This window comes from Cinclus cinclus, chromosome 8, assembly GCF_963662255.1.
Source record: "Cinclus cinclus chromosome 8, bCinCin1.1, whole genome shotgun sequence".
Classification (NCBI taxonomy): domain Eukaryota; kingdom Metazoa; phylum Chordata; class Aves; order Passeriformes; family Cinclidae; genus Cinclus; species Cinclus cinclus.
The window spans coordinates 30,738,640-30,751,640 of NC_085053.1; the positions used below are offsets into that span (position 1 = coordinate 30,738,640).

Consider the following 13,001-nt stretch of genomic DNA (forward strand, 5'->3'; position numbering starts at 1 on the left):
TCATGCTGTTATTTTTTGAGGTCTTTTTACAAACTAACAAATTTTATCTGAAATGTATGTATGCCTGGCCAAGGCAGAGCTGCCTTCCTGGCTGAGCAGGAATCAGTTTTTCCCACTGATGGGAGGGTTCTGTGATGTTGCTGAGGATGTTGTTTTTCTACAGCCGCGATCCCTGAAGCAGGTGTGCAATGAGCAGTGTGACAGACATGAACTATGATTGCATGATGGGCTCTGACAATGCTTCTGCCATTACTTCAATAGCGCTGAAGCAATAAAAATTGGGAAGATTTCACTGAGCAAAGCTTAGAGGTCATTTTCCATTTGTTCTGTTTCACTTGCTGAAAAGTTGAACAGGGAGAAGCTGTTACAGCTCTGTTAGAGCTCTGCTACCACTGCCCCTGGTACCAGTCAGGGGTTACCACTGCTCCACTGGGCTCATGTCTCAGGTGCAGTTCCATTCACACCAGCAGCTGCTGGGAGAACAGAAATGTCAGAATGAACACAGGAGAACCTGGGATGGGGCTCACAAGGAGACCTGCTGCAGCCTGTGTGCAATCTCCTGGCCCAAGGAGTCAAGAGATTTCCATGGAAGGGGCTGAACAAGAGGAACTATAAAGCTCCAGCAAACCACAACAAAACAACATCCAGATTGGTCTACAACTGAAGGGAAGCTATTGTAACCTTTCTAGAAGTACAAGCAAGGTTGACAGTCTGCATGCTGTGGGGGAAGAGGGGCAGAGCAGAAGGGAGAAGCTGCATCTGGGATGCTGATGAGAATTGCCTACGTGACTCTAATTGGGCAGATGATGACCTGCTCCACATGGCTGAGCTACAGAAGCACAGGCAGAGAATAGGCTGATGAAAGAGGGTGGACAGAGATTAGGTCTCATTCCTTGGTCTTTGCATTGGCCAGAAACACCAATGGTGCAGAAAGGATCCATTGTCAAATCTAAAAAATCAGTTCCAGCACTGATTCTCTTTCAACAGGAATTTTTTTCTTACAAATATCTTTGCATTCTCTCTTTTTTTCCTTCTTTAAAGTAACCATGCAGTGACTGTATTTAGTGACTGGGCCTGAAAACCAGAAACTAAACTGGATTAGAGAAATAAAAGTGGAGCAAGGAAGCAGACTTCAGGTACGTTGATACCTGAGCTGCAGGTGTGATCCCTGAGCACCTTCTCAGAGCATGTCAGAGGGGAACACATAGAAACAACAAGAAAGATACCAGAATGCAAAACTTTTTTAAGCTTAAAAGCTCTTTACAAAGACAAGTGCTTGCATATAATTTTAATACTAATTAAAAATACTGGTTCCTTGAAGGAAGCAATATCTTAGTTAATTGCTCTCTATAGAAGAAAATTAGGCTCAGGGGGAAAATGTGTTTCATAGGAGTGATCAGTTAGCAAAACAAACAAACTCTGAAAAATGTAACTACAACGTGTTCCAAAGCAGTTTGTGGGAGTGCAAGTAGCCTGTCCCGTTCCCAGAGAAGCCCCAGCACACCAAAATATTTACCAAGAATGAGATGCTAAGAGGGTTCTTAACCTGCTTTGGAGACCTGCCAGTGCCTGGCAGCTGTAGTGATATTTTAAATTGTTTAACAGATCAGCAATAGGTGATCTAGATTAAAGCAATCTGGCGTCCAACCAGACAAGGGTTTAGACAGCAGCCAGAAGTGAGCCTGACATCCCTGCAGCAGGTCCCAATATTGCCCAGCATGGCACAGGACAGCACAGCACAGATGAGCACAGCACAGAACAGATCAAATCAGCGCAGATCAGATCACCACAGCACAGAACAGAACATATCAGCACAACATGGATCAGATCAGATCAGATCAGCTCAGATCAGATCAGCACAGATCAGATCAGTACAGAACAGAACAGATCAGATCAGCACAGACCAGATGAGCTCAGATCAGATCAGCACAGCATAGATCAGCACAGCACGGATCAGATCAGCACGGGTCAGATCAGATCAGCACAGGACACCACAGCTGACCACCTCGAGGCTCAGCCCCAGGGGGCAGGCAGAGGGGTCGGTCACGTCTGGTTTGTACAGCTGAGCCCCAGAACCACTCAGGCAATTCCCAGCCAGGACACCCACCCTGCAGCCCTCATTTCAGACAGATGCACGAGCTGCCAATGCTGTCCACACCCAGTGTCCTTGGTGGTGTCTGAGTCACTGGCCAGCAATGCCAGGGCTTGGTGCCCAGTTCCAGGAGCTGGACTTTAAGCTTTTCCCATCCTGTGTCTGCAGTGCACAGCTGGCATGGTTTTGAACTGATGAAATTCATTCTTCAGCTGTGGAATGTCACCAGGTTCCAGCTGTGTGACACACATCTGAGGCGCAAACATCAGGAGCCAATGACAGGCAACTGAAAATACCTGACACTTCAGGCAGTTTAAAAAGCCTTCCTGATGAGCCAAGAATGAGTTTTTGCCAGTGGCAACACTGTTGGATAGTTTGCTTTGCTCACTTCAATAATTAGTCTTTTTTTTTCTTTTTGCTGCACAACTTGTTCTTCCCTAAGTGCAACCTATTTTCACTTTGAAGTCAGTTACTAATTAGCACCATATAGGAGAGCAGAAAGGACCATGGGAAGCTTTTCCAAACCTATACAATTATCCACTTCCATGGTTTTGCTTATTACCAACTTCTACCTGCTCAAATGACAGGGACACTAATGTTTTGGAAGTCCACATGTGTGTTCCTAACAGGATCCTTTCCTCCAACTGTACAACCATACACATAAGTGCCACTTATAAATATTTCAAGGATGTTAAATAATGAACTGTTATTCATTATTACATAATACAGGTGTTGTATTATGCATTCCACTCCCTTACAGTCACACTGCTCTGTTCATCAAGGCCTTCTCTGATGCTCTGGGTCCCCTACAGCCCCAGAGGGGCTCCCAGAGAATCTCTGCAAAGGAAAATCTGTGCTTCCCTCTCTGTCTTTGCTCTCCTGTAACCCTGGAATTGCCGCCCAGGTGTGGCCACGCCCACAGCCCAGGGCACGAGCTTTAGAGGGACACCTGCACAAGGGAGATTTAGTGGCACAAACACTCAGCCCAACATCAGTCAGCCCACTGGCAAGCAGAGACAGACACTGAAGCTCAGGCCCTGCTGACTGCCAGGGGTTATTCCTACAGTTAAACCAGTGGCACAAGCTGAAGGAGCTGCACAGACTGGTACAGGTATTTAATAGAGCTGAGTGAACATGCAGGTAGGTATGGACACAGAAAACACAACTCTCTGAAACAGTCCTTAGCACATGTGCAGACCGAACGTACAAATGCAACCATCTCTAGTACAGGAACGTCTCTAGGAGCAAACACACAGCAACCACTTGATCACATTTGAGTTTCCAGTTCCATGTGGATGGATCTGAAGTGACTCACAGCACCATCCCACTCAAAGTCCTGCTCATTCCAGTGTCTTTTCCCCACTTGAAAATGCAGGTACAGTCCCCCACTCTGTGGGGCTGAGTCTGCTGCACCCACCAAGCTTAGAGTGCCTAGAGGCTGCTGCACACCCAGCCCCAGGCATCTGGCCCAAAAGGATCCTGGGGGGGGGGGGGGGGGGGGCAGTGCTGCCAGAGGTGCAGCAGAGCTGAAGAGAGCCCTGGGCAGCAGAGATGGGCAGCCAGCACCAGGCTGAGACAGCTCTAAACTGACCACCCTCCTGGCAGCCTCAGCTGAGGTTCCATGGACCACTCCTGAGTGACTCCAGCAAAAGCAGAAGGCCAGGATTTATGCATTTACAAATACTTGTTCAATTTGTTCTGGTTTGACAACTTTCAACAACATTTCCATGTACCAAGAGTGCTCTGGAGTGTGGCTAGCAGCAAGGCTGGGTCCCCAAGAGAGGGAAGCCCCACACCTCCAGGTACAGGAGGCATGCAGGAGGGCTCCCCTCCCCTAACATGGGGTGGGGAAGGGCCCAGGATAAAAGCCCTGCCTACCTGCAGGAGTAAGTGGTGCCTAGGGGAGGAGGGGAAATTCAGTCAGTCCAGTATTTCTCTGGTTTTCAAGAAAAACAAGCCAGACAGCTGTGGAACCATCCTTGTGATTACTGTCTTCATCCTTCCAAGGGAGGGCTGTTTCCTGGGCTGGCAAACACCAGCTTGTTTCTGTTGTCTGCAGCACACTGAGGAGCTGCTCCAGTGAAACGTGACGGGTGGATGTGTAAACACAGAGAAACTGAGGAGTGACATCCCAGCACACAAACCCACAGAGAAACTCAGGGGTGACATCCCAGCACACAAACCCACGGCCAGCTGAGTGCATATTGCAGGACACAGCACTGAGCAGCTGCAGAGAAAGCTCAGAGCAGAGTTTCCTCCCCATCCTGAGGCTGTTCTGAGGACACGATGAGTGGGTCTGGGTTTGCACCGTCCTACAAAACAGTGACCAAACATCACAGAAAACGTGCTGAACTCGGAGCTACTGAGGTACTGCTGTGACATCTCCTACAAGGAGAGGCCAGGGTAGCAGGGAAGCCGAGTGCTCCCAGGGCTCACCCAATGCCACCAGAACTGCGACACGCTGGGCAGGGGGAGCTGCTCTGCCCGGCCGGTGAGAATTAATGCCACAGCAAAGGGATTTATTTGCACGGGATTTTGGGAAGAGGAAACAACGCAGAAGCCGCCACCAGAAAGGATTTATCATCCCTTGACCCAGCTACCCTAGGCAGACATTTAGGGAATGGATAAGGAATGGGACGAGGCAGAGCATCCCGTGTCTTGGGTAGGAGCCAGCCCGGGGCGGTGGCTGCCCCACGCAGGACTCACCTGCCGGGGGCCGCGGCTGCTCTCGCCCACGCCAGCGCCTGACAGGACACCTGAGCTCCCTCCGAGGGGACCGTCCTTCCTCTGCTGCCCCTCGGCTTCCCCTCCTGTCTGCCCCATCCGCTCCTCCTGCCGCCCGTTCCTGCCCCGCGCTGTCCCTGGCTCCGGAGCTGCCCTGGTGCCCAGGCACTGTCCCCCGCCTGCCGGGGACCCTCTGTCCCTGGCTTCCACTGCCCCATCCCCACGGGCAGGGCTGCTCGGGGCGCCTCCTGCACTGAGCTGTTCCCCCAGTGCTGTTCCGAGCCCCTCTCCGAGCCGTGGGGATCCGAGCCGCTCCACTGCCCCTGTCACCCCGCTCTGTTCCCCCAGCCCTGTCCCTGTCACCCCGCTCTGTTCCCCCAGCCCTGTCCCTGTCACCCCGCTCTCTGCCCCCAGCCCTGCCCCTGTCACCCCGCTCTGTTCCCCCAGCCCTGTCCCTGTCACCCCGCTCTGTTCCCCCAGCCCTGTCCCTGTCACCCCGCTCTCTGCCCCCAGCCCTGCCCCTGTCACTCCACTCTCTGCCCCCAGCCCTGCCCCTGTCACCCCTCTCTGTGCCCCCAGCACTGTCCCTGTCACCCCGCTCTGTGCCATCGGCCCTGTGCCCAGCCCGCCGCCCCCAGCCGCTGCCGGCCCCACGGCCAGGGCTCCTTGCCCAGCCTGCCCACCCACCACAGCGATAGCCACCAGCCCGGGCTCCCCTGCCCGGGTCCCGCACAGCCCCGTCTCCCCGGGACACCTCCCCTGCCCTGTCCCTTTTGCACACCTTGGCCACCCTTCTATCCCCGCTGCCAGCTCCTCTGAACCCGCTGCTCCATCTGTGACCTCCCCTCCACCTCCCGAGCCCGCTCCTGCCGCCCCTGCAGACCCTCCCATCACCTCTCCCCCGGCTTTTCCTCCCACTGCTCCCTGTGTCTCTGTTTTGTTGCCCTCAGACTTTGGGTTTTCACTCCGAAGTGTTTCCGCTGCACCCTTCTCCTCCTCCTCCTGCTCTGTCGGCGTCTCCTCCGCCCGTGATGAGCCTTCAGTGCCAGGATCCCCCCGAGCATCCCCCAGCGCCCCTAACCCAGGTGCCACTTCCAGTACAGGACCCTTGCCAGGCTCCACAGACTTTTCCTTCGTGTCCTCCGCTCTCTGGAGAGCGTTCCCTCCCACCTCCCATGTCTGAGCACTCTCAGGTGCTGCTGCTCCAGCTTTCCCCATCTCTATCCGCTCTTCCCCTGACGCTTTCAGCTGGGAAAACTCACTTGGCTTTACAAACCCTTCCTCTCCAAGCATTGCTTCTCCTGTTTCCATATCCCCTAGTGCTTCCCAGAGAGCCCCAGGCTCCCCCATAGCCTTGTCCCTTTCAGAAAGGTCTTCTTCAACAGCCTCTTCTCCTCCAGGGCCGGCAGCTCTGGCAGTCCCACCTGCAGACGGGGCAGCACGCTCCACAGCCTCCTCTGGCAGGGACACAGAACCCACCGCAGTGTCCTCCCCTCCCTGCCCCAGGGACTGCCCTGCCTCGGGCACCGCCTCACCCACCTGCTCCTCTGCTCCTTTCAGGTCTTCCTCTGCAGCCTCCTCCTCCTCCTCAGCCATGCCCCCGGCCCCCTCCTGTCCCTGGGGCACGGTTCTGCCTGTCTCCCATCCTGGCAGTGTCCCAGCCGGTCCCTCTCCCCCAGCTGCTGGCTTTCCCAGTGCCACCTGTGTCTCCATCTCCTCCACCAGCACCCCCTGCTCCCCAGGTGACACCTCTGTGCCCAACCTCCCTGCCTCCCCTGTTCCCTTTCCTGTGGGATGTTCCTGCGCCACGGTGCCTTCCCCAGGTGCGGATTCCTCCAGCGCAGTCCCGGTACCCGCCTGGGGCAGCGAATTCCCGGCCCGGGGATCTCCTCTGGCCTCAGCAGCATCGTCCTGCTCCAGGGCTCGTCCCTGCCCTGTCACCTGCCCTTCTCCTGCCGCTTGTCTGGCTGCCTCCTGCACAGCAAGGCTTCTCCTCCCCTCTTCCAAGGAACTTCCATCTGGTGCTATCAGGAAATAATCGAACATTGCTTTACTCAGCACCACATCACTGTTCCATGCTCCACAGGGTTACTTAGTGCTGAAGGTGCCATTTCTGCCTGGCAATGAGGGACATCAGCCTGGGCACCTGAAGAGATTTTGCTGTGCTGCTTCTCATCATATGCCTGGGCTCTGACCATGTCTTTAGTACTACTGTTCTGGCATCTGGCAGAAAGAATTTAAGTCAAAATGTTGATGCAAGGCCAGTCATGCCTGTCCTGCCTCCCTTCCTACTTGCAGGGAGCTCATGTGTGTGTGCACAACACCTGTAAGCTTGACAGTGACACTCAAAGTCTGAAATAGCTGAGAAATTGCTCATGTGGAATATGCACACAAAGGAGAAAGAATATTCTGCTTCCTGTGGATTCTGTAATTACACCAGGGAATAATGCAGGGTTGATTCCTGCCCCTGGGAGCCAGTGCATTTCCCAAGGAGGCTGCACTACCTGGAAGCACATGCAACCTCACTACATTCCTGCTTTCCACAGCTATTTTCCTGACTCACAGTTTTTTCATAGCCTGGATTCCTCTCCTAGAACCACTTAACTGCCAAAAAAGCATTAATTATACGTAACTGCAGATGCCAGCTAGTCATCACCTGATTTTTTACAAGTTAGGGAAGAAAAAAAAAGCACAAGGAGACTTTGATAGCCATTGGAAAGGGAAAGGACAAATAATTCTGTTAAAAGACTTCAGGTGAGTAATTTAATCCTTGTCCCTGACTGACAGCCAGCCTTACCTCCACTGGCACCACGCTCTGTATTTGCTGCGTTCTTTTCTTCCTCATTGGCACACGAATCACCAGGTTCAGGGTCAGAATTCACAGGATGATAATTTCCAATTGCTTTTGCTATTTCCTCCTGTACTGGTTTGCAGTCTTCAAAAACTATCACAAAGAAAACAGGAAGCAAGAAAGAGAAACCATTAAAGAGCAAAAGGGGAATAGAAGCCATCCAGCCGTCTCAGCTTTCAAATGGTTTAAAATAAATTTTTGGTCAAATCCTTACACTTGAAGCACTGGCAGAGAAACACTGAGCCAGTGCTATGTTGTGAGTGGATGCTGAGTTCACAGCAGCCCCAGCAGCTCCCCATTAGTGCTGCACCATGCAAGAGCACAAAGGCAAACACGGCAGCACAGGCACAGAGCTATGCAGAGGGACTGCACTCACCAGCTCTTTCCTCACACCAAGGACACTCTTCATTGCCATCCTCCATGTTCAGTACCCTGCTTCCCCAGGGCACTGCAGGACATTTCTTCTCCTCATTCATGTTACTTTCTCCTGACCCAGTCTGTTTGATTTCCCCATTAACCTCAGGATGTGGTTGCTGCATTGCCCTTATGTTTTCATGAGAAATTCTAGTATCTTCCCTTGCTGTTAGATCTTCTGGTTTTGTCTTTTCTGCTTCATCTATTCCTTTCTTTTCCAGTGCAGAAGTCTCCTGATTTTCCTCCATTCTGAACAGTTGCTTCTCCCCATTCTCATTTCCATAGTGTGCATGTGCTGCACTATCAGATGTACTTTTGAAATTGCAGCCCTCTTTGCCTTTCACATTGTCTCTCATCATGTCAGCATGAGAGTCAGTGCTGCACTGAGTGCTCATGGATGATAGAGAGTCTGCAGGCCTCCCCTCTGAAAACAGCAAACTTTAAATTATTATCTGTCACTAAACCTCTGCATTCACTGGACACTCACAAAGCGACACAATCCCATCCAACAGCATTCTCTGAGTTACACCATCTGAGGATATTGGGACAAAATTCCAGTAAGTGCAAATAGAAGAACATTGCCCAGATGTATATGATGTATTAAAATTAAAGCCATTTAACGTGAAGTTTTTTTTCTGATAATGGAAATAAACCAGAGTAGTTCTATCAATCTCACAGAAATGCACATCCAAATGCACCTCTAAATATGGCTGAGATAGGGTTTAGCACAGACTGTCAAGCTTTGTCTGATAAAAGACTTCAACCACAGCAACAATCCCTCAGTGCCCTTCTGTCAACTCATTGAATATTAGAAAGACCTCCAAAACCATGTGTAAACCTTCAGGCTGAACTGGAGATGAAGTTCACTGCCTCCTCTAAAGAAACATACAGACATCTTCATATTAAATTAATAAATGGAAAATGTGAGGGGGGAAAAAGGAAGTAATCCTTCATCTAACAGTGAGCTGAACAGCAGAGCTGGCTGCTCACAGCCTTGCTGCTGTGCACAGTCTGAGTGGGCTCAAGAAGAGATTGATCTAACTCAAGGCTGAAAAATCCAGCCAGACTGAGTAAGTGAAAGTGTCAGAACTATAATCCAAGCAGAAGTGCGTGTTCTGAAAAACATGTTGCACCAAGAAACCTTACAGCCCCTGTTTAAAGATTTTCAATAAGAGTGCTACTCCTCCATCCCAGGAAAATCCAAGTGGGTTCCTCTACAGACAGAATGATAGAATCACAGAACAAGCTGAGCTGGAAGGGGCCCACGAGGACCACCAAGTCCAACTCCCAGCCCTACACAGCACCATCACCTTTCCCTTCAGACCATCTGACTACTTCTAGATCTCTGGCACAGCCAAATAAATTAGGGTCATATTCAGGGCCATTAAAGAGATCATTTTTAAAACCCAGGGTGGCCTGTCAGGTTTCCTGGGAGCCCTCAGAAGGTGTAGGGTCACAGATCCCCATGTGGGGGTGCCTGCTGACGTGGAAGGCTGTGCTGCCTGGCTCCATCTCCATCCCAGCACCAGAACAGCTCAGCAAAGGCCCATGCTCTGCCTTGGGGGCTGCCTGCACTTCAAGGGCAGAATTAATAGATTAAACAGCTCTCTTTTACATTTCAGTAGGAAGGGTGTAGGTTTCCCTGTGCAGACTCAACATCCATACTGGACACACACAGACTGTAAAACATGCATCAGGTCAGCTTCTCCAAGCCTTGTTAGGAACAAAACTAACCTTGCAGATCATCTTCAGAGTCCCTGTCATCACAATATCCATCACTTTCATCTTTCTCCCTGTCAGAGGCCCCCAGTGCCTTCTGGGATGAGGCTGCACTCCCATTTCCATAGCCTAAATTATGGTTTTTATCATCTGAGGATGACTCTGACATTCCATTCATTTGATCACCAGTCTGTTCCTCTTCATTAGCTTCTTCATATGCTTCAAAATCTTCATGATATTCTAAAACAGAAGAATTGTACTGTGAGACAGGAAACAGAATTCACAATTTATTAAGTTCTTTTTAAGCAGCTAGAAGTTAATGTCATTAATCTCCTTTTGCTCTTGAATTTGCTCAGTATTCTTAAAGCCAGGAGAGAATCTAGGACCACAGATAGGAATTGTAAAAGCATATTATCAATAAAAAGCATTGTGTTCTTCATAGAGTAGCAAAAATGCAGTGAAACTACAAGAATGATTAATACATTGAAACAAAAATAAATAAAATTACGAGCCATGGAAAGTACTAGAAAAATTTAGAGCTGGACAAAATTAAATGTAAGAATCTCTAATTACAGAAGAAAAACTGGTTGTGGTGAAAAAAGTTACAAGCAATTGAGAAAGCTGGAGAAAGGTAATGTAGTGCAAAGTACAAGAAATGTGTATTGACATGGCTAAATAGGAAAGAAGTGTCTTATAAGCTCAATTAATCTAATGAACTGCAGCCAAAGGACACTGCAGAGACACTCTGCTGTCACACTGCTCTAACGCGCTCCTCCAGGGCCCAGGGGAAAACCCAGCACAAACAAATCCTGCACAGAATTATATCCACACTTACATCCCCACTCTGGATTTGAGCCAGGCACTATCCTGACAAGCTGTGACATCTGATAGACCACAGAGCAAGCTGAGCAGGAAGGGATCCACAAGCACCCTCGAGTCCTGGCCCCTCACAGCACTGTGCTTGGCTCTCCAGGTCAAGATGCATTAAAGACTCCCCTTCCCCCAAAATTATACCGTGCACATCCAGGCACCAGCACAGGGAGGGCAGCAATCCCACCTAGAGTCCAGACTGTCCCCTGTTGCAGCAGGTAGGGAGCACACCTGCAGCACACAGGGAGCACACCTGCAGCACACAGGGAACACACCTGGAGTACACAGGGAACACACCTGCAGCACACAGGGAGCACACCTGCAGCACACAGGGAGCACACCTGGAGTACACAGGGAACACACCTGGAGCACACAGAGAACACACCTGCAGCACACAGGGAGCACACCTGCAGCACACAGGGAGCACACCTGGAGCACACAGGGAACACACCTGCAGCACACAGGGAGCACACCTGGAGTACACAGGGAACACACCTGGAGCACACAGAGAACACACCTGCAGATAAGCTGGCACTGCTGCCCACACCAGCTGTCCCTTATGCCCATTATTCCTCATGTCACAGATTTCATTACTACCCTCCATTCCTTCCATCAGAATTTTATCAGACTTCCTTTTATCAGACTGAAGTGACAGAACACCAAGGACAGAAATGAAGAGTTCCTGATGCAGAACTAGTTAGGCAAACAAACGATTACCAAGACTATGAGAACTAAGGGAATAAGGAGATTTATTTTTCTGTGTTAATAATCAATTGCAGTGTGGGCAGTGAGGTCTCCTTAGGTAACTGTCAGAAGGGCAGTTCCTCCTGAAGGAAAAAGGCTTCATTAATCCCAAACACACATCTGGAGGGACTAATAAACGTCAGATGAGCAGTAACGGTGCAGAACTGTGAAAGCAAAAATAGGAATAGGAAGTAGGAATTAAAATCTCCCTGTAAGTGTGATTGCCTCTAAAGATGACTGTAATAAGGAGTAAGTATAGGCAGAGACTGAGCTCGATGCCTCTTCCATGGCTGAGTGCACTTTCCACTATCCCAGGTTGCTCCAAGCCCCGTCTAATTTGGACCTGAACATTTCCAGGGATGGGGCAGGCAGAGCTGCTCTGTGGAACCCGTGTCATTGCCTCACCACCCTTCCTTACTCACCCTCTTGGCTCTTGCAAACCACCTCGTCCTGTTGCATGGCTGAAAGGAGCCCTTCTCATTCTGCTGCCCAGATACAGACATCACCACATTTCTCATGCCCCAGCCAAAGGTGTAGGACCACAATCCCACACCTTCTCTAGAATCATCCTCTCCCTTTCCTCATCCCCTACTAATGTTTGGGAATACTTCACCATTTTTACTGGTGTCTTCCTCATTATTTTCACCCTCTTCACTAGATTGGTTTTCCATTTCTTCTTCACTGGACTCTTCTTCAGTCTCCAGTGTTTTCTCAAAAGCTTCTTCACTTGCTCCATGGCCCTGTTTGGTGACTAATGCTGAATCTTCCCTTGATTTCTGCTCAATGCATGCTCCACATAGCTCACAGTGCACAGCATCTTCCCAGGGGCACATGTGCTTCATCCCACAGGACCTAGCCTTCCTCTTGGGAGGGGATAGCTTTTTGTCCAGACCCATGGCAATAATGCACCTACAAAATAACACAGATTGGCAAGTGTCACACTTTCTTCCTTTGAACAATGGAGGGCAGCAGACACAGTGAGTTCAGCTTGTTATTAGCAGTGAAACCAAGCACCCAGCTGCCTCTGCACTGCCACAACGACTCACAAGGAGAGCACCCTGAAATCCCTGAGAGCTCCCCTAACACAGATGCACTTCTTCCTTGGAGGACAGTAACGCTGCCTGCACTTACAGCCACAGCTGACATACAAAGAGAGCCACAATTATTACAGGTGCCCGTTAATTTGAAGCTGCACCAAGCATTGGCTGTGAAGACAGAACCACTGAGAAAGGCAGACAAGCTCTGAGTCAGATGTGTTCTGCATCCGGGTCTCCCAGCAGCGTGGTAACTGAGAGTCTGTGGGTAAGATTGGGGGTTTCTGAATTTATCTGCTGGGTCTAAGAACTGTGAGGGAAGAAGATTCAAAGTTAACAATTTTCTGTTTCTGTTGTGTTTACATATCTAAAAGAAACCCAAACAGATGGAAATCAAAGCATTTTGAATGAGTTGTTGAGGCTGCTCCTCTTGTATAAAATGGAGTGATATGCTCTCTCTTATAGTCAGGAGCTGTACAGAAATGCTGGACCTTGACCAGCAGAGAGGTCTCAGAACAAGGCTTACAGCACAGCACAGAAACCACTGCAGCAT

The 13,001-nt window shown here is 50.1% G+C and overlaps 1 protein-coding gene across 1 annotated transcript in view; it reads right to left on the bottom strand.

Annotated features, from left to right (window-relative positions):
- Positions 1-781: 781 nt before the first annotated feature.
- Positions 782-13,001, bottom strand: part of ERICH3 (glutamate rich 3) — a 23,058-nt gene continuing 10,838 nt past the window's right edge. Inside the window, 8 exon segments of the mRNA XM_062497959.1 lie at positions 782-829; positions 3,971-3,989; positions 4,788-5,185; positions 5,345-6,840; positions 7,614-7,760; positions 8,044-8,505; positions 9,816-10,040; positions 12,028-12,323. Of these exon segments, the coding sequence (XP_062353943.1) occupies positions 782-829; positions 3,971-3,989; positions 4,788-5,185; positions 5,345-6,840; positions 7,614-7,760; positions 8,044-8,505; positions 9,816-10,040; positions 12,028-12,323 (3,091 nt within the window).